This window comes from Gouania willdenowi, chromosome 17 (assembly GCF_900634775.1).
Source record: "Gouania willdenowi chromosome 17, fGouWil2.1, whole genome shotgun sequence".
Classification (NCBI taxonomy): domain Eukaryota; kingdom Metazoa; phylum Chordata; class Actinopteri; order Blenniiformes; family Gobiesocidae; genus Gouania; species Gouania willdenowi.
The window spans coordinates 15,556,440-15,578,918 of NC_041060.1; the positions used below are offsets into that span (position 1 = coordinate 15,556,440).

Below are 22,479 nucleotides of genomic sequence, written 5' to 3' on the forward strand. Positions count from 1 at the left end.
GATTGCTGAGATCACTACATGCGCCCAGTACAACATGAAACCTTGTCTGTAGTGGTAACATTTCAGAGCAAGACGTTTCATATTAATATGAACTTAACCGCTAGGAACGAGTGTGTCATAGTGTATCATGTTTTTTCTGCAGTCTGTGCCTTCTCCTCTTCTCTGTTTCAGGTGTTTTGATGCTGGAGCTGGCGGTTCCTGGTCGATGGTTCATGGCTCAACTAGTCTGAACACTCTGATGTTCTATCCCTCTATTGTGTTCTGATCGTCCTTCTGTTCACCGACCCAAACTAGTCGAGGCAGATGACTGCCACGTCTGAACCTGGTTCTGCTGGAGATTTCTTCCTGTTATAAAAAAAGGGAGTTTTTTCTTCCCACTGTCGCTAAATGCTTGTTCATGTGGATCTTGTTGGGTTCTTTCTTTCTTACTATGAATTCTATGTTGTTAAGTGCTTTGAGATAACTTTGCTGTATTTTGCGCTATATATGTAACTGAAGTTGAATTGAAATTGAATTAAATTGAATGACTGACTGCAGGGATCATTTCTCTGGTGCATCAATTATGTTATTGTTGAAGACAACCCTTAAAACTTAACTTGACATTCAGATTTATTATTTACACTTTCAGAGATGTTTCAACAATTTTGAAAAAAAAAAAATCTTCACAAACATTTGGCACAGTTAACAATAAAATGCATCATAAAAACATCAATGTGTCGGGGTGGAGGATGTGACAGTGATGAGAAAGTGAAGCACCTAAACTTTAAACCACCTCAAATCAGAGCAGAGACACAGTATTATTTACATATGGTCCGTAAATGCCACGTGTGTGCAATTTACTAATTCAGATAGTCACAATTTTTTTGGAAAACAAGCCAGGATCATTTTCACATAGGGAAAACATCCTGATGCTTCATTTTCTACCTGATTGTCCCTCCAGAGAAAGTTTTCAAAGACGCTGTTAATGACAGGTTGTAAACCCCAGCATCCCTTGGAGTCCTTTAAAAGACAATAAAAATGAATAATCACGTCTCCCACAGTGTTGCCACAAACAGGGGTTTGGTCCGCTCTCAGGAAGGAATGTGGTCCGTCTTTCCAGCAGCATCAAGGTGCACTGTGGGTAAGGTAGTTCAGAGATATTTGTGTTTCCCCAACAAGCACAAGCTGAGGCACTGCAGCAGGCCCTTCATCCACAGGCAGTGAGCGAGGAAGAGGAGCAGCAGGCAGGCTCCGGCCGAGCAGTACACCCCGATCACTGTGCTCTCCTCTGGGAGGAAACACTTAGAGAGGGAGTAGCTGCTGGGAGACACCGAGGCCTGAGAGGGAAGAGGAACGGGAATCACACAGGATTATTGTCAGTGATGCTTGGTTTCTATCAGCCACTAGGGGGCCTCCAAATATCAAAGATGTGAAAAGAAAAGCTGTCATCTCAGTTCCAAATTGCATATTGTCTCTCCGGCCCTTTAGCGCATGTCAAACTCAAGGCCCGGGGGCCAAATCCGGCCCTTTGGAGCATCCAATTCGGCCCGCAGGTGAAAGTAAAAATGGCAGAGAAAAAATGAATCATTGTGTAAGTGAAATTCAACAATATTTGCATGGGCTCACAGTTTTCTTTGTGCTTATATTGCATGATTGCTGTCATTTTTAACATTGAACTCAAAATTCCAACATAATCCTTAAATTTTCCTCAAATTATTACACAATATTTCCCTTCATTAAAGAGAAATTGTCACAAAATCTAGGAAATGGAAAGTGAAGTTCCTGTTGGGACTGATATCTATCATTTATCGCTTGGATATTGTCAGTTTCTTACATATTTTGCATTTTATGTATGCGTAGAAGCATAAACTAGAGCACAAGGATGTTGAAATTACTCATTTTCTCGTATAACATCTGTGGTCAACTTGAGATTAAACTGCTTCATATTTGGCCCCTGAACTAAAATGAGTTTTACACCCCTGCTTTAGAGCAATCTATTTGACCCAAATGCCTTTCATTCGGGAATCAAGGTCCAAAGGTTTGGAGGAAAGCGGATGAGGAACAGAACAGAACATTGCTCCCCAAATCATGACTGACTGTGGCTATTTCACACTCGACCTCAACCAGCTTGGGTTCTGTTCCTCACCCGTCTTCTCCCAAACACTTGGACCTTGATTCCCGAATGAAAGGCACACTTTACTTTCATCAGAAAAGAGAACCTTGGTCCACTGGCCAACAGTCCAGTCCTTCTTCTCCTCTGTTTTTCTGCAAAAACTGAAAAGTAAATATTGATTTCTTCACAGTATTTTAATTTTTTGAATTCCTGTTTTCGTGGGTTTTATGAGCTGGAAGCCCAAATTATATAAAAATAAACAAAGAAATACTTGAAATCGTTTAAATTGTGGGCCTTGAATCTACAATCTATGAAAGTTTAACATTTTGAATGGAATTATGAAAATTAAACAACTTTTCCATGATGCTCTAATTTTTTGGAAAGGGTCTGTAAGTTGTTACTGGCTTGTTGATGTTGGGAGTGTCACTGAGCGTACACAAATAATAAAAAAGTGATTAATACAGGGGGGTTGCAGGGGTGGTGGTTGAACAATGGAGTGGGGTACTGGATACTGCACCAAGATCACATTGAAACGCACTTTGTGGAACGTTGCGTTGGCCTATGATAGCTTTAATGGACACACATTTGATGTTGCGTAAATATCTATATCAGTGGGTTAGCAAACAGCGGAAGCTAAGTTCTGCTGGTATTTCATTTGGAGCGCTACTGCCGCGTCAGTTACTTCTCCTCCATGAATCTGTGACGTAGTGTCTGTAGTTTCTCTCACCAGGATCAAGCTGGGATTGTTTCTGTTCCTCCAGCTGAAGGATGGCACGCTGACTTCTGGGTACTTGTTGTCATGGAGAACCTCGCATCCGCTGTGAGTGTGTCCGCTCAGGATGAGGCGAGGCCTGAACCACTGCAGAAGCTGTGGAGACAAACATCACATCGACCTCACTCAGGGTCGGCTGCGGCTCACTTACATCAGCGCTTTAATGCTAATCAGCAGCATCCATCCACTGTGTGACTGACAGCAGGACGTCAGACTGTGTGATGGTAAAGAAACAAGCTCCACATGGTTTGCTTTGACATAAAAAAAAACATGACCTAGCGGAGTCTCCGTGAGGAGACTAAGGAGTACTCACTCTCTGTGAAGCCTCCTTCGACAACACATCGTATCTCTCTCTGAAAAGCAGGTTACGCTCCTCAGGAGGTGCAGCGTCCTGACCTGTGCAGCCGGCATCACTCACCCTGTACAGAGGGTAGTGCTGTAGGATGCACAGAGAGAACATTACTGTAAGCATGGGCCTTTTTCTAGTTGTCATTTAAAAAAAAAAAAAAAAAAAAAAAACATTATTAGTTTTTCACATTAAAATACAATTAACAATCTGGTCACGTTGACATAAACCAGAGGATATGAAAAACAAAGAAAAAAATGTAATAATAAAGACACACAATCACACATCCATTCACACACACACTCACACTTAGTGAAGCTTGCACGTAAAGATCTTAAACATGGTTGTACAATGTGACCTATGCAATAGTGAAAAAAAAGTCCCATTGTTTTCCTTTTGCAATATATGTTAATCTTTCTAGTCCAATGCATTCTGAAAGTTATTTGATCCATTGTTGTATTGAAGGAGCTTCCATCTTCTTCCAGTTTAGGGCAATAGCTCTCCTGGCCCAAGGTCCAGTCATTTATTTTACTTTTTTGTTCTTGAAAAATCTCCTGGGTACATTCCTAGTATCAGTGACTTGCCGTGATCACTAGGGTTGGGTAGGCACGTTGCAAATCGAGACCACCAATGACAATTTCATATGTTTCTGCTGGCAAGTGTTAATTCAATTCAAATCAACTTTATTTGTATAGCGCAATTTACAACATACTGTAGTCATCTCAATGCGCTTATCAAAATATAAAATTCATAATAAGAAAGAAAAAACCCAACAAGATCCACATGAACAAGTATTTAGCCTTCTAACAAAATCAACATCATAAACACCATTAAAGAAACATTAACAATTATTTAATATAGCCTCCATACTCTCCCAACAAGATATATCTCATGACACGGCAGCACATCTGTTGTTTGTGTTGGAAACACAGAAACGCAGAGAAAATGACAAAAACAACCCAGAACAGCCTCAGTGAAGAGCATCCACAAAGTAAATCCTTCCATTTGTTCTATTCACTGTAGAAAGTACCAACAATGTTCTGACTTTACCTTTGCTGAAGCTCTGGTAGCTCAGGTGTTGGTCTCCTATCTTTTAAAAGCTGTCGTTTTTCCTCAAAAAACAGTTTCTTTATCGTCTCTAGCGCTGTCATCCTGCCTGTAGTGTTATTCTGCCCACTAGCTAGAGAACGTAGCAGCAGTGGTCACATGGGATCAATTCACTAATGTACTGTGAACTTACGTATAGCATTTAGCATAGCGCGGTTACGTCCAAAGGTGATAAACTGACCCTAATCTGTTTCCGTACAGCTCTTCAATAGCCACAAACGGGATTAAATGCTCCACCTCTTCCAAACTTGACTGGTTGTTCCTCCTGAACAGATTCAGTTTTTGGCAATATTTCTTCAAGGTAAATAGATTACAATGCTGTGTTTATGAGCTAAAAGAGAAAGAATATATTTGTTATTAAATCCAACTTCGATGTATAATTCAATGCATTCATCGATACACAGCATTTTGTAGATGACCACGGTTTGTTGTTGTAGCCCTGATAAATATATAATTATATACAATCCTGATATAGCCTTTATAAAATATAAATATATATAAAATAGATTGAGTATTATTATTATTATTATTATTATTATTATTATTATTATTATTATATCTGGTCATGTGACATAAACATCGCGAGACTATGTTCAGCCAATCACGGAGCTTGAGCGCCGATTACAAACAACTGAGGCCGTTTCCTGTCAGAACGTGAGGAGAGGCACGCGGAGCAGCTGTAACAGGTTAGCCATTATTAACACCTATCTCTACTTTTTTATGGATTGACACGCATTCTATTGCGTAAATTATACATTGTACACCTTCAGACTTCGTCTATCTCAGGAGTAGGGGCCGTTTAATCCCGTTGTGCGTGAGATTTAACAAGGAATTGGTGAGTATGTTTGTTGTTTAGCCTGCTCATGCTATGCTAACGGTGGCCATCCACTTTCATTGGGTGGCTAATGCTAACGATTGCCGTTCACTAGTATGAGGTGGCTAAAGAGAGCTAAATGTGTTCCAGAATCATGTTATATATAACTGATTTATTTTATCATTGTGAATGTTGTAATGTATGTAATCAATGAACTAGAGTTGTCACGATACCAAAATGAGTACCCACGATACGATATCAGACAAAGTATGACGGTTTTGGGTAATATTGCGTTACTGAAGCCTTTTTATTATTAATATTATTAGTATTATTATTATGAACTGCAATGTATTTGTACAAGTTAGAAATACTTAATTGCTTATAGTGTTGTTTGGTGCACGATAAGAGTACATGAACAAAAGCATATAAGCAATAAAAAACAAAAATGAAGTTTGAATTTATATGGTTGAAATAAAAAATAAAAAAAAATCATTCAGTTTCCTTTGCACATCAATTTATGTTTAACTAATATAAATAATCAACTTAGGATAACAAATCCACTGTCTTTTTTTTTTTTAATTTGACAATAATGCTTCATCTCCAACATAAACCACAGATGATAAAATACAATAAATAGGAACTGATTCACTGTGAAAAACTATATTTGTATGCATTTTCTCTGACATCACTTGGATGTGATCCTTCCCTTTGTATGTATATAATTTGTAAATATGGTTTGGACATTGCAAATAAAAACAATAAACAAAAGATCGCTCTGAGTCCGTGCGGAAAAACAAAACAAAAAAAAGTGTTCCCTCCTTTGGCTCCTATAGCTTGGTGACGGCGCCTGCACAGTGGATCTCCTATTGCTTTATCGTCTCTGCCTCATTTAAAGCCAAAATGGTTCCAAATGGGACTTTTGGAGTTTGTTTTTTTTAGCAAAATTAGTGATGCCACTGATGACTTGCCGCTCGGGCCCAGTGCTTCTGCCATGTGTTGTCTCATGTTTGTGACTGTAAGCAGTCCAGGCGAGACAGACCTTTAGCTTGTTTGTTTTGAAGCGTATTTCTATCGAAGCGGAGCTGTCTTCATGGAGTTCGTTCTTGCCTACGGAAACACACGAACAGCCAATCAGCTAACAGATGGGCGGACCCAGAATGCGGAAACAGCCCATCATATCTCCGGACGTCACCAGTAACAGGCAAACAGACAATCATTCAACAGCTGTGGAGTTCGATCGCCATGTTGAATTGTTTTCAAGTGAGTAGCATGCAGTGAGCTTAGCCTGTTAGAAGCCAGGTGGAGAGTGGAGGCAGCTGCTATGTAGCAGAAACTGGCACCGGTAGTATCGTAATCCACGGTAGTATTGTTGTGTAGAATTTCTAGTATAGTAGGAACCGTTATAATTTGGCTACGTAGGGTATCGTGCTTAATATTATAATGAATTAATATTTATTGATGAATGTTGTATTGGGTACACACAATAACTAACTAGCTATTGAATAGAATACTTATGTGGGCCTGTTTGTTATTATTATACAGGCCATGTTCCTTTATGGGTAAAAACTGATGGTAAGCTGAATTATTGCCTGGAACTGAATCCTAGTCCATGTCTCCACTGGTCTTTCACTACTCACACATACTGGAGACTTTAGACACTCTCATTAAAAAGCTGTGGTTTTTAACGGACAATTTAAAAGCCCGGACAATTACACCTAGTGGTGAGAGACCACTGCTACATCAATATTGGGTCTTGTGAAACACTTCAGTGTTGTATGATTCGTACCTGGATGGTACGGTATATATTTTTTTCAATTTGTCTGGTTTTGTTTTGAGTACACTTACTGCAGTGGTAAATATTGGGGTTATTCATGATTGTTGTTTTTTCCTGTAAATATAATACATAAAATTCATCACTTGTTTTGTTATTAGTTTTCCCTGCATTTAACTGCTGCTTATCCATGATGTAAATACTACATTGTCATATAGGGCACTATTTATTGTCCCCTGCGCGTAAGTCAGAAAAGCTGTGCTTCTGAACCTGGAATAAGTGCAGCGCCCTGGGAAGGTGAAACATTATATTGCACTAGAAATTTGGACTCAGTTACAAGTGAAGCCACACAAACTCTATTGCAGAAGAGACTCCCAGAAAGAATCTATCCAAACTGTCACAAGGGTGGTGGAGGTGGCTACAAGCAGGCCATTAGAATGACCATCAGCATTTCTAATTTCTGTTCATATTTACCAGTTCTAGATGTGACAAAATGTTACATTTCATTATATTTTATCCGTGCCGTCCACTCCTTTTTCCTGGGAGAGGGTGAGAACAGCGTCGCAGAGCTGATCAGCTGTGTGTGCACCCGAGGTGTGTGCGTCAGCTGCAGCTTGTTACAATGAACTGACAGACGTCAGAATGATGCTCAACTATTTTAAAAGCCACAGTTTGATCCACTACAAGAGTAAATAACAAGTGAAACAATGATGACAGATGATGATGCGCACTGATCATTTCTGAATGCAGGAATGTAATAAAATCAGGCTTTCCACACAAACAATAATGAGGGGAGAAACTTTGATACCGGCTCTCCATTACCTAAACCATCTTCTTTAATTACCACCTCCACACTTAAACATTGAATGTTTCTATTAGTTTAAGCTCAATAATAGTGTGAATCCATGTTACCTGTAACATGATGGGAGGTGTGGGAGGATAGAGCGGTGAACCTTCACAGCGTTCTGCTCCTCCACTGCCATACTGTGAGTTCTGTAAAAAAAACAAGACAAAAAGAAAGCATTAACTCATTCCCGAACCCTGTTTCAGCATTTTCATGTAATCCTTTTCACCTCTGACTGTTTCTGCAGTTTGAGCTGTGAAAGCTGTATTCACCTGCATGGTTAAATAGAGATTAAAAAAAGCCCTAATGTGAACTCTGACTTTTCCATGTTAGACAGAGACATAATGAACAGCTTAAAATGATATCAGGTCAGAAAGGTGAAGATGTTTAACCTGCGTGATTCTCAGCCTAGTCTAATTCTTCATACTAATGTATCTTGTGCACAATGCTAATCAAACCCAAACTTGGATCACTTAGATGCAGTGTTTAATATTCTTAATAATGTGCTCTTAAGGCATAACATCTCCAAGGAAAATGTCTTAATCTGATGCTGTGAAATATTATATGTATATTTAAACATCTAAGTGAAGCTGGCCTCTTCAAATCTACCTTTACCATCTTGTAGCTGTGCAAAAATGACTGAACATCCAGTCATTTTAGTTCAAGGGCCAAAAATAACCAGTTTGATCTCAAGTGGACTGCAGATCATAGGATGGGAAAATGAGAATTTTTCCCGTATATACAGTATACTGTGTAAAGTACTGTATATGTAAGGACATTTTGAGATGAAAAATATGACAAATTCAATTAAAATGCAAATTGAATAATTGTAAAGTTCTTACAAATAAATCTCTTCAATTTTGTTTTGTAACTTTATTGATCCTGCAGTGTGGAAATTTACTGTCATTACAGCGCAGATGACGTGCAAGAAAAAAACAAGTAAACAAGGAAACATAGAATACCCAAAAGACAATACAACAGAAGCTATATGTAAATAGAAAAATAAGATAAAAAGTATACATTTATAGATGTATATACTTACTGTATTCTAGGGATGTAACGATTCACTCAACTCCCAATACGATTCTCTCACGATTTATTTTACAAAATGGGACTGTACATAAATGACTGAAAAATATTCCTTTATTCTTTTTTGGGAAAATAATGTACTATTTTCCTTTTATTTTTCATTGTCAAAAGAATGCAATTTAACTAAAAACAAATCTTGAATGAAATAAATAAAGAAATAATACAAATGAAGAAGCCTATTAATTTAAATTCTGGTTCTATAGTAAACAATACAAAACTACATAATAGTTCTTTTTCTTTTTAAAAGTGCAACTGAAAATGTATTTTGTGCCTTAACAATTGGACTTAAAAACAAAAACAAAAAAAAAACAGTCATTGCATTGTATTTACGTCAGATATTTGTTTGGACCAGTAGAGGGAGCTGGTACCCCAGTGGTCGGTTGGCATGCAGATATCTTGCAGTGAAGAAGAGATGCTACGCTAGCAGACAAAGCTAATAGAAAAACATGACTTTCACAGATATTCATGTAATATTGCAGATATTCTTTCAGTGCCAAAGGAGTAAGGAATCATTTATGAACATGTTTAAGAGTAGAAGGCGGCCAGAAAGAAAGTAGTAGCAGATTCCGCCCGCCGCCAACACTTCTGGATAGCGCCCTCTGCTGTTTAAAAAAACTACTGCGATTCAATTTTCACAGCATCGATGTGAACCGTGATACCTATGAATCGATTAGTAACTGCCTTACGATTAATCGTTACATCCCTACTGTATTCTGTAAGATTCTTATCCTATATTTACAGACGGTACAAGAAATAATTTGCAGAGATGCTAATATTTATGTTTGGATGTAATAGTTATTTAAAATTACTCCCAATTTCTGGGAAATTCCAATACATTTTTGAATATTCCCAAAATTCCAGAGGTTAAGTTCCCGTAGAAATTTATTAAAAAATGTCCACACCTTTGCAACTGAATCAGTTGATGATTTAAAGAATTGATCATGGTTTTTCAATAATTTTAACTTTTCTCCTGTGGGCCAATGTGCATGATTAAGTGGCTGGATTTGGCTCCAGTCTCGTGTTTGACTTCCAGACTTCCTCCTCCTCACCTGCAGGGAACAGTTGAGTTCTCTGGAGATTTTGATCAGCTCCTTCTCCACAGACTGACAGATGGGACAGCCATCCCCATGCAGGGCAACGCTGTTCACCAGCAGGAAACTGAGGAGAAAGAAGAGCTGCAGTTAAACTGAGCAGAACACAGGAACCCATCCCAATTCACACGTTAAAAAGCTTTGCTTCTGTTTTCAAACTGGCATATAAACAGATATGCTGCCCAGATGTTTGCTAGGATTAAACTGTGCTAAGGTAATTTACATGAGCTGAGGTCGACTCTACTGGATGATCTTTGATTTTATTACATGTTATGAAGTGTAATAATGTTATAAACTGTCTGCTAGTCTGCATGCGTCTAAAAATAAAGTACTTTCCAGGTAGGATTCTCTGACTCGTGGGTACATTACTAAATGATTCAGATGTTGGAGACAGAGTCAAGGTCGTTTTCTAAATGGGCTTCTTTGGTTCACCCTGACTCAGTGGATTAAAACCCGTGACCTCCCAGCTGAGCCTGCTGAGTCATATCCTCATCCCCGAGGCTGCGTTTGTTGGTTTTAATCTGACTTTCAGCCTCATTACACTCACTTAACGCCCTTTTTGGTGACAATGCGAGTAGAGGAAGCGTTGAAGACCTTCTCAAAACGCTGCAGTTTGAACCAGTCCATCCTGTAGAGAGAGACAGGGCTCACGTCAAATTAAGAAAAAAAAAACAAACAAAAAACACATGCTGCTGTGGCTCCGTTACATAAAGGCCTTTCGCAATTTCACTTCCTGTCTGCATAATCCCACATGTTTGTCACAAACATGAAATAAAAATTGGGGTGATTTAATTTCTACATCTTGGCAGCTAATTGAGTGTAAAGGTGATTAATTCTCGTTCTATGACAGCTGGACATTTTGGTTTATCGTGACGTTATTTGCTCATGTTGTACTAATGGAAAATGTGTTCAGGTTTAAACTGCAAAATTGTAACGTTAAATACATCAAAGTAGTGGAAAACTGTTCTTGATTTGTCAAATGGCTTGTTTAGCAGGTACGATGGTGGAGCTTAAATGAGAACATGTGGGTGCACAGCAATAGATCAGCTTTTCTAAATGGATTTGGAGATCCACAATTTAACTTAATGCTTAATTTATGTCAGGCTAATGCAAATGCTAAGTTAAAGCCTATGCTACTAGGCTAATCCTAATGTTTGGATTGGAATTTGGATTGTTTTAGTCCTAATCTTTTGACTAATAAAACTTTAGCTACTTTCAGAACAGCATGAAAAGCTATGTTAGAAATTAGATGAATTGCTGACGGTGTCCTAACCCAGACCTTCCCCTAAACAAGCCACACTACAGAACTCACTCACACATGCTGTCCCTTATAGGAGAAAAAGCCAAAAGTAACATATTGTGCAGCTGTTAGTTAATAAATGTGCCTGTGTGGCATTTTACATCTACACATTTAACCCAGATATTTTCTTTCTCGTAAGAGTTTGGGTGCTTTCGCACATGCCTCTTTGCGTAATGTTTTATTTCCTCGGATAGTCCGGCCTTTTTGTGATATGTGAAAGCTCACTCGAAGTCTGGTCCTCTGTAAAATGTGGGTCTCGGTTTGGCTCAAGTGAAGCATGGTGCGGTTTTTAATCATGTGAGAAAGCAAACCAGGACCAAATATAGGACTTTACCATGAAGCAGGGTTTGTATAGAACACGGAGTGTGTGTGGTTTCAGTTTGGACCGTGGAGCGGAAGGGAGATAAAAACTAATTACCAGTAAAACTCCGGAAAACTATCACCAGGAATAAATATTTGCTCCCTGGTAAAGATAGTATCTCTAACAACAGGTAAAATGATAAACTGGTGATATTACAGCCTGTGCAAGCAATACAGGGACGCATTTACTCCGCCTCTGGGTCCTAGTGCCTGCCCCCGGTGGAGCCTGTTCCGTTTACCGAGGTCCGTGTGTGTCCGTGTAAAAATCTACATGTTTATGCCTCTGTCCATCCACTCTTTTCATTATATCCATGTCTTTTAAGGCTTTCATTAAATAGTGTCGGCTGTAGTCCGGGCTACCGCCATCTTGGATTATGTCGTCACCAGCGCGTCGTCGACGCAAGTCGCGCAAGCTCAGAATGACCCAAATAACTGTAAAGAGGTCTCATATTAGTCTATTTTTGTGGCTTTAGACTCCAATTACATATTTGTATATAATATCTTCCCTACAATATAAATAGGTTCATAATATAACTATTTTTTTATAGTTTCTGTTTCCACTGTATCCAGAATAATAATAATCTTTCTCAACAAGAACTGTTGATTGATTTGTCACATAATTGTTCCAGGGTTTGAGTTTGTTTTATTTAGTGTCACATCTACCTGGGCTGTAGCTCTTTGTTTTTTAGACTGCTGACAACTTGTTTGTAGTTTTATTTCAGCAAGTTTTACAGTTACAGCTGGGGACCTTTGTAATTGAATATCCTAGTTACATTACAGCAACCAAATTAAACTATATCAACTCAGTGAATTAATAAAAATGGCCTGTGTAAAGGCTTTTTCAAAGAAAAAAATGATCTTGTGAAATCTGTGACCTGTTGACCTGCACAACTCAAAGAATTGGAATCGTAAATCGTTTAGAACAGGAATCGAAATTGAGAATTGGAATCAGAATCGTTAAAATCCGAACAATGCCCAACCCTAGCAATCACACACATTGTCGCTGTGGCAACAGGCACACACATACTCACAACCCAGCGCTCCAGCAGGCAGCGCACACACAAATGTCCATCCATCTATTCATTTTCAGCACGGCTTTGTCAGCGCAAACATTTCCACACTCCCTTCCGTATTACTCTTGCATCATTCAGTTATTTTACTTGTCTCTCTTCCTCATACTGTTCACATGATCAGCGTGGCCGCACATCTGACTGCTCTGTTTCACCTGCTTGTACATTATACATCCTTACTGGTAAAGGCGGCCATATACACTGTGCGATTTTTGACTCTTGCGTCTATCTTTGGGATCGGGCCGAGTCTTCCCTCTAAATCGTGTGTCCTGCATCGTGTATTGTACATGGGGTCACGAGAAGCGATAAACACCTCACAACCAGCTCCTGATCAGCAATCGTATGATCGTAAGGAGATCAAACATGTTTGAAATCCAGTAGCTCCTTGTGAGGGTATCACACTGTTGAAGTGCCATGGATTGGCTTACCTCAAACTCTCACACTGCGCATTTGCCAACACTGTAGGACCGCTGTAAAATTGATGGACGTGCTGCCCACATCTGTCCAGCCAGTTCCTGGTCCATCACATTGCTGTCTTTTTTTTTTTTCTAAAGCCCCTTTTTCTTGGATTTGCGAGTGTCTCTCCACTCACGCGTTCTTCTCCTGTTTTAATGGCGATGCTTCAGAGTTTTTCTTTTATTTTGTAAGTTGCATTTCCAGAAACAAGACCCCGACGTGTCGTGTATGTACGTACAGTGCGAACAGTCAGATCGGTCCATACAGTGTGAGAACATGAATCGTGAGCTGCGCACATTCAGACTGAGTCGCACAGTTTGAGCTGGAGCTGAGTACAACGATGCCTGCCTTAAGCTACCGGTGACATGATGCCTCTGAGATGGAGCAGCTCATTTGTGTTTAAGTAGCGCAGGTTGTGGGATTGTGATTATGGGTTATTTTTAATTATTAATTATGTTTCTGGGGGGTTTGTTTTAGGATTTCCTTATCGAATAGATGGGTTTCCACTCCCATGATCCCCTGCGCGGGTCACTATCTTGTGTCACTGTAACCTTAGCAGGTAACTTAAGTCACCGATTTTAGCCATGTGTCATGCCGCATACATGCGTTGTGGGGTCGCTCAAACGGAGCGAAGCCAGAGGAAAATAAGACAGTTTTATTGCGTTCCTAAAATAATGACCAGTCAAGGAGAACAAACAAAATGTCTATCCATGGAAGGGCGAAACCAATGGCTAACCATCAACAGGACTGCTTTCCGACCTGACCCAGAAAAGCAACACTACAAAGTCTGTAGCGATCGTTTCACCACAGGTAAGTGTATATATTATACATGCATCTCTTGTCGGCCCGTCCAGATGTGATGTTTTCATATGAATGCACAACTCGTATGTTTGTTATCATTCAGGTTGCACAAATTTTGGAAAGCTACGATTGTTGCAATTGAAGCCATATAAACCATTTAACGATCCAACAACCACAGCCGAAGTTATCAATGCTTATGTCAGATCAATCGAAAAGTACAGTTATACGTCATCTTTCCTTTGAAGCCTCATATTGACCAGGTGAAAAACAATATTCCAGCAAAAACAATCTTGTTAGCTTGTCAAAGGTCCCCACACACACACACACACACACACACACACACACACACGTCGCTATATGCCTCCAAAGACTTGTATGCTTTCATTTCATCCAATGTGTAGGCACTTACACTGATCACCAGGGAGTTTACATTGTCTGGATATAAAACGTCCAGGAACGTATCGGATACCCATTCACAGAAGTTAAATCATGGTTAAATCATAATCTCTTAAAACTCAACAGTGACAAATTGGAACAAAATCAACACTCTCCAAATCCAAGAGTTTCTCCATCCAAATCGACAACTCCTCCGTCTTCCCCTCCCCTCAGGTTAAGAGTCTGGGTGTCATCCTCGACGGCACTCTAGCTTACAAATCCCACATCAGTTATATCACCCGGTTTGCATATTTCCACCTCCCTCACCCCTCACACTGCTGCAATCCTTGTCCAGTCTTGTCGCTTCCTGGCTTGATTACTCCAGTGCAACTTCCTTCTATTTGGTTTCCCCAGTAAATCCCTCCATAAACTCCTGTTAGTCCAGAACTCAGCTGCCCGCATCATCACCAAAACCCCCTCTATCTCCCACATCACTCCTGTTCTCCACCTGCTCCCCTGGTTGTCTATTCAATTCCGCATCCACTTCAAGATCCTTCTGTTAACCTTTAAAGCCTGATCACATCCACACTCCATCTCGCTCCCTCAGATCTTCTTCCTCCATTCATCTGTCCACTCCCCCAGCCCACCTTACCACCATGGGGAGCAGAGCTTTCAGCCGCTCTGGAACTCACAACCTCTGGGGAGTGGTGGCCTAGTGGTTAAGGACGCTGGGCTTGTAATCGGAGGGTTGCCGGTTCAAGCCTCACCTGGGCCGTCACTGTGGGATGCTGAGCAAGTCCCTTAACCCCGAACTGCTCCCCAGGCAGCCGCAAAATGGCTGCCCACTGCTCCTCAGGGATGGGTTAAATGCAGAGGACAAATTCCATTAATGTACTAACATTACATGGCCAATTAAAGGCGGAAGCCCCGGAATCTTAGGAAGATGGACTCATTCTCACTCATTCTCACAATTCAAAACCCAATTCCCGCATTTCCCGCCTGACCACCTGTGTCTCTGTGTTTTAGCTTCACTTTTACTGTTGTTTTTATACTGTTTTAGCTTAAACTTGATTGTGGTTTCATACTATGCTGTTGTGGTTTTATTCTTTACTGTTGAGTGACCTGAAAGCCCATGATGTTCAAATAAAATTATTATTCTCCTTTCCCAATCTCGTACGGATCTTTGTGGATTTCGCGCAACTTCTCTAAATACCTCACTTTGCAGATTGCATTCAAACTATCTCTGTTGATTGCTTGTTCCTTTTGGTTATTTTTTATTCGGTTTTGTCGTCATTTTGAAAGCTTCAGGGGACAAAAATGTATCATGTCAGGATGCAAACAATGAAAGCTGCCACACAAGATGGCAGACTACGGAATTATGGGAAATTCGTGACGTCATCGGAAACCTACCTATCTATATAGGAGGTGACGGCGCAACTGTCAGTAATCACACAAATTGTCATTACGACAACACGCACACATGAACACACCCAGCGCTCCTTCGTCCTGCAGCAGCAACACATACATACGCGATACAAACATTTCCACACTCTTTGTGTTCATGGGTTATTTTGAATCAATAATTATGTTTCTGGGGGGTTTGTTTGAGGATTTCCTTTGAAAAAATGCATTTTTATGACGGAAGTATTCTGTCCAATGGGCGACCGACCGTTTTGCCCGCGTGACGTTCAGAAAGTTTGGTGCGCTTGGCAAATAGACTGTGAATGCAGACCGGACCAAATTTAAATGCAACAATGTTGCAGATTCGACGCCTGAACCTCACAGAGTCCACCAGACTATATGTATGAAAGCACCCTTTATGGAGTTAAAAATATAGAGATTTAGATCCTATATCGCCATTTTGAAAAAAAATATTGAGGTTTGTGTTTTGGTCCATATCACCAAGCCCTAAGTTGTAGTAGCTATTGTCACAAAAAATATAGTTGCTGAAAACAAGGATGAAAATATTTTGTCAACAAAATAAACACTGGTCATAGCTCAAATCAGAGGAAAAAAGAGCTAAAGTTGTCTATTGAATATTGTTTGCAGTTGATAATGTATTTATCATACTCTATTTAAGTCACAAAATAATTTCTACAAGTTCATTTTGTCTTTTTTGAAACAAAATAGCTGCACTTTGTGATTATTTGCCGCTAACATTTAATTGTTTTTGACAAAAAGGCTGCACGCAGCACGTAAAAAAATTAATCGAAACTCTAAACTCTGAAGGTGGAATTAAAAAAAAAAGGAATATATCTTATCAGAATCACCAAAAACAAAACCTTTTGCTCTCAAGAATACAAAGAATACCAAATTACTGCCACCTACTCTTAGAAGTGAGTGTAATGAACCTTCTGCTGAGTACAAGCACAGATCCTCCCCCTGAATTGAAATATACATTAATTCTACTCCAATGCATCCGTTCTGTGTGTTGTGCTGTCCTGCTCCCCTGTGTGATTGTTTCATTTCTTCCACTTGAAGGGCTAAAGGAGCATCGCCTCTTTGTGATTGGATGCCGGCTGAGGCGCCAAGCCACTCTCATTCCTGATTGGTGCAGAGCTTCAGCCCGGCTGACCAATCACCTGCTGCTTTGTCACGCTGTTGCGTTGTGTGTCTCGTCCTGCTTGTTGCTGGCATTTTTTTCCTCAGTGCTAACGTCACATGACAGCTGAGAGCGAGCATCGCTGCATGTGCTTTGACTGATTGACTGTGGCTGTTAGTATTATTACCTAAACAAAAGCTGGAGAACCTGCTCGACTGCAGTGTTCAACATTACACACTCACTGTAATGAGCAGCAAGAGAACAAATCATAACACACTTACAATATAGTGTGTGCTCGGGCTGCTCGATTATAGGAAAAGAAATAATCACGATTATTTTAGTCATAATTGAAATCACGATTATTCAAACGTTTATTTGTCAACCAAAAAGTCTTCGTACAAAACAATGTAAATATATTCTTTAGACAAAAATAAAATCTTTCAAACACAAATCAAGTATTTTAACCTTTGAAAAAAACAAAAAATATTAAATATTATTTGAATGCAAATAAATGCAATAAAAAGGGGCTGGGTGGAGGAGCTTGCATGCGAATGCAATTAACAACTCAAAGTTAGTATTGATGAAACACATGTATAATTAAAAGAAAAAATAATAGTTTTTTCACGATTGTTGTTTTTGTAAACGTTGAGAGTAATTAATCATAATCGAATTTCGATTAATTGCACAGTCTTAGTGTGTGCTTTGTGTTTTTGGGGACCGCTTTCTTACAGTGAGTCTCCAGCTGTCTGACTGCGTTTACTCATTAAAGCGCTGCAATAGATCAACAAAGATTTGTTTTATTGTCAAATATGAACAAGAATCTCTTGCTTTTGTGTCGTCGTCGCTTTTGTAGTGGTGTCAGGGCTGGCAGCGCAGAAACGTCTCAGAGAAACTTCCTGACAAGTGAGGGATTTTTGTAAAAGGCTACAGGAGTGAATCGTATTTTTACAGCCATGGATGCTCTGGAGTTTGTGTCTAACAATTGGTTTACTGTGACATAAAAAGATCTGTGAATGTTAGATCTGTATATCTTACACACATGATCTAAATAAAAACTCAACCATAAAAGAGAATGAGGCGGTAAAGCAACAAGCCTGTGAAACGTGTCCTTAATGATATTAGACTGTATTAATGTTTGTTAATAATACTTAAACAGATTTGATGTGATCAGTGTGTAAAACAACACGATCACGAGTTCTCATAGTTTAGTTTTTATTAGTAAATGAAAATATATCTTTAGTTTTCGTTCACATGTATTTTTTAATTAGTCATAGTAGGCCTGGGCAATATATCGAGATTCAAGCTATATCAAGATTTCTATATCGACATATTTTTATTTAATAGCTTGTTTTGTATTAAAATACTCGTTTTAGAAGTTGCTGCTTTTGCTACTCTCAGAACAGCATGAAAAGCACAGTTAGATGGATTGTTGAGTGCGTCCTAACACAGGTCTTCCCCTAAACAAGCCACACCACAGAGCTCACTCACACGTGCTGTCCCTTAAAGGAGAAAAAGCCAAAAGTGACACATATTGTGCAGCTGTTTGTTAAAAAAAAATGTGCCTGTGTGGCATTTTACATCAACAAATTTAATGCAGAATTGTGTTTCTGGTAAGATTTGATCACATATCGCCATTTTGTACATTTTACACATCCAATCTAAATAAAACCCCACCATCAAAAGGAGAATGAGGCGGTAAAACCAACAAGCCTGTGTGAAATGTGTCCTTACTCATAATGGAAGCCGATGTCGTGATTTCCAACCAGTACAACCAGCTCAGTGTCAGTGGAGTGTCTGAACATCCTGTGAAAGCGACGCACATCGTCCTCCCAGTGCTGCAGAGAGAGTCACACAAACGCAGCTGAAGAAGTATTTCAGCACAAGACTTTAATGAGAGCAACTCCGCGGGGAAGCTCATAAGTGTTAATGGGATCTCAGAGGGTCACGCCATACTCCCCATAGTGCAGCAGCTCCCCCCCCAGGGTGGCTAAGGCTGCCGTGCCGGCCCCCGCTTCAGATACAGATTCTGTCTTTGTTTCCACACACAAAAGCACTTTGATTACAAAATCACATTTTTTCAGAACATGGCGGCCCTGAGCGACTCTGCTGTTGACTTTGATTTGTGCAGACGTGCATGGCTGAAATAAATGGAAATGAGTGCTGTGGACTGGCATCATCGCGCATTCATACAGTGAAATGTATGTTTTTTTTTTTTTTTAAGCTTAGAAATACAAATTCAAAATGATCTAAATCAGGGGTATCAAACGCATTTTAGTTCAGGGACCAAATAAGGAGCAGTTTAATCTCAAGTGGGCCATAGATTTTATGCTGGAAAATGAGTAATTACAACAATATTGTGCCATAATTTGCACTTGTACTGTACCTATACATGACAAAATGTAAGAAACTGACAACATTCAAGTGAGATATCAGTTCCAACAGGATCTTTACTTTAAATTTCCTCGTTTTGAGACCAATTTCTATTTAATTGAGGGAAATATGTCGAGGAAATTTAAGAATTTTGTAAGAATTTTCAGTTTTTCCCAACTGCTTCACATTAAAAATGACTGCAATCATGAGATATAAGCACTGGGAAAACTGTGAGCACCTGCAAATATTGCCGAGGGTCATTTACACAATGATTCATGTTTTGTCATGTTTACTTACGCTTGCGGGCCAAATTGGATGCTCCATAGGGCCTGAACTGGGCCCCCGGGCCATGTGTTCAACACACGTGATCTAAATGGATAAAGCTGCATTGCAAAGTTAAAGGCACTCTTTTCTCTACTGCGTATGACTGAGAGGGAGATTTTTCATCATGTTGTTATTAATGTAATGTTTGTTGATTTTAATTGTTTTTACTGATGATTTTAAAGGGTTTTTGCTGCCGATTTTAATGTTCTTATTGATTTTAAGCTGTTGAATGTTTTCTGTTGCACTTTTTGATCATGTAAAGCCCATTGAGTTGCCTTGAGTATGGACTGGGCTGTACAAATACCTTAATGCTGGTGATGCGCTTGTATATTTGATTAACAAATAGAGATTGAGCATGTCAATGATCAGCCACCCTAGCTTCATGATTATTAGAAATGTTTGCTTATTTTTCATTATTTTTCATTATTTCTTGGTGTTTGGATAGCATGTTCACCGAAACTTGTCTCCGTAGAGCATTTTTCCTGGATTTTGGGACATTTCGAGCAGGAATTCCAGCATTTTTTCTGACATATTCCTAAATACAGCCAGTAATAGTCCCAGCTTTCATGACTGCTTAGTGTAACTCAGAGCAAATAATGGAATAAACAACACGGATGAGTGAAACAAACAAAGGGGGGATGACAAAGATTGTCTGCCAGCTCTGCTTCTTCCTCTCATCATCATGAGGCTTTTCTTTGTGCTTCTGGTTCTTGCTGTTCTGTTTTTTTTGACTCTGACTTGATGGCTTTCAACTGATAATAATCCTGATTCAGGGAAATCACAGGGGATTTATTTCCCCGGCAGCAGGATGGCTGGATAATGTTTGGAGAGCTGCTGTTTTTCCTGCAGCCTGTTTAATCTATGATGATGGTGGTGGTGATGAATGAATGGATGGAGAACACATCGTTTCTATTTTTTTATGCACCATCATCATCATAATCGTCATGAGAAGCAAGTGAGAGGAGGGAGACAATGAAAGGAGGAGAACACTTACCTTCTGTGAGCTCCACTTGCCTTCGTCGAAGATGTCCCCGAGAATAAAGACCATTTCTGGCCTGAGGAGCCACATGGCGGTCTGGAACGCTCGCTCCATCTGCCATTCCCTGTTTTTGGGACACAAAAACTCCACATTATCTGCTGTTTTCTTCAGGACAAAAGTCTCCCTCCATGTTCTCACCGCCTCAGCTTGTCGAACCAGTGTCCCCCCACAGCTCCCAGTAGGTGGGTGTCTGACAGGACCATGGCGCGGACCTCCACCTCCGCCTCCTCAGCGCTCCGAGCGGGGCTGACTCCGGGCCAGGAGCAGCGGAGGATGGTGGGGTAGTAGATGAGATACTCGCAGTAGAAGAAAGAACCACCGAGCACCACGATCAGCAGCAGCGCCACCATCCATGTGACGCTGAACCTCGGCATGTCTCTGTTACTGGGCCCGGGAGAGGAGGAGGAGGATGCCCCGGACAGACGCACTGATGCTGCTGCTGCTGCTGCTGGTGGTGGTGGTGGTCGTGGAGAGGATGGAGGAGCGCTCCATCATACATCTTCACCTCCTCACGCCTTCAGCTCTGCAGCTCTGAGGGTGTCATGGTGGAAGTGAAACACAAAGCATCACAATAAAAGAACACAAGCTCCAGGACAGCCGATACAAAGTTAAAGCTGCCCTCGGATTTCTGCTCAAGCGCTGCACGATCTGCAGAACACAAAGCCAGACTGTGTGTCAAATTAAAAGTAACACTTCCGCTGAGGATTTTCACAATAAGACCAACCGAGTTAGACCATTAATGCATTTTTTTTTAACAGCAATGGTTACCGTGGTAGAATGGGTCGTCCAATAACAGAAGGGTTGGGGATTCTCTCCAAGTCATTGTCGTTGGATCCCTTGGGCAAGGCACTTTACCCACATTGCCTTGTATGAATTGTGCATGAATGTTGGAGGTTGTCGGAGGGGCCGTAGATGCAAAATGGCAGCCACGCTTCTGTTAGTATGTGGCTACATTGTAGCTTACCACCACTGGTATGAATGATGTGAGTGATTGGTGTGAATGAATAATGGGTTCTATAACGTGCGTTGTCTCCTTGGAAAAAAATAAATAAATGTCAATATTCGCTAGAATGAAAATTAAATGAAAGTGACAAAACAGAAAACCAACACTTTTACTTAGGACTGAATGGATATTATATTTACTCACCTGTTGACTCATAAAAAAAGATGAAATAGACCATTGTGCAAAACTTGATGAAATTAGATGAAAACGCTTGTCCCTAAAATCAGTGTTTACGTGTTTGTCAACCTGTGGGGTTCTGTGATTTACATCATTATTTAAAGTTTTTGTCATTTAAAATTAGAACAGTGGCCTCTGCTTATTTAAGCAATGTTCTTTTTGTCTAAATATTAAAAACGATATTAATTCAAATATAACCTAAATAAAGTCTGAAACTATTCCAACTGTTAGGATTGAATATTATTTTACATGGAGTAAAAACTTTTACCAAAGAATACATTGTAGGGGGAACTAACAGGTGATTTTAAAAACGTCGGCATGTTGTACTTTTATTCTGAAGTTGATTTTTACATCCGGTTAGAAATGTTTGACTTGACAACGTTGGAGAGCGCTATCGAGGAGAGAAAGGACTCATTATAAAATCATATAAATGTGTGGATTATTTCATGATTCAGACCTTTGATCATTTAATGAGTGATCTATAAACCCTTTGTACGTAAACCAGTGAAACAGAGCCAGCAACTACTGGGATCAATGGGATTAAAGGATAAGAAGCTGAAATCTTATCAGCAACAGACGGTCTGTGAGCAGCACAAACTAACAGGTTCATTATTAGTGACGCGGAGCACAAATACCTGCACAACAAGTTGGGTTTGGATAGTGTTTAGTATCGGTTTGAATGTATTTCTCTCTGACTTTTGCATGATGAGGCAGATAGAGAACTGGAGCAGGAGAA

General features: G+C 39.9%; 1 protein-coding gene across 1 annotated transcript; it reads right to left on the reverse strand.

Moving 5' to 3' along the window:
* Positions 1 to 591: 591 nt before the first annotated feature.
* LOC114479839 (metallophosphoesterase 1-like) lies at positions 592 to 21,188 on the reverse strand. The gene is made up of 9 exons (XM_028473742.1): positions 20,702 to 21,188; positions 20,519 to 20,627; positions 18,562 to 18,665; positions 10,474 to 10,554; positions 9,885 to 9,993; positions 7,815 to 7,895; positions 3,178 to 3,300; positions 2,820 to 2,960; positions 592 to 1,316 (listed from the first exon to the last, which is right to left on the reverse strand). Exons 1-9 carry the CDS (start codon positions 20,935 to 20,937, stop codon positions 1,131 to 1,133), a joined length of 1,170 nt encoding a protein of 389 aa, XP_028329543.1. The 5' UTR covers positions 20,938 to 21,188; the 3' UTR covers positions 592 to 1,130.
* Positions 21,189 to 22,479: the final 1,291 nt, after the last annotated feature.

Excerpts from the sequence above, each read along its gene's own strand:
- LOC114479839 (XM_028473742.1), bottom strand. The coding sequence starts at position 20,937 with ATGCCGAGGTTCAGCGTCACATGGATGGTGGCGCTGCTGCTGATCGTG. Across the intron at positions 9,994-10,473 it reads GTCACCAAAAAGGGCGTTAA|TTTCCTGCTGGTGAACAGCG; the intron begins GTGAGTGTAATG and ends CTTTCTCCTCAG. Across the intron at positions 2,961-3,177 it reads CGAAGGAGGCTTCACAGAGA|CTTCTGCAGTGGTTCAGGCC; the intron begins GTGAGTACTCCT and ends TTGTCTCCACAG.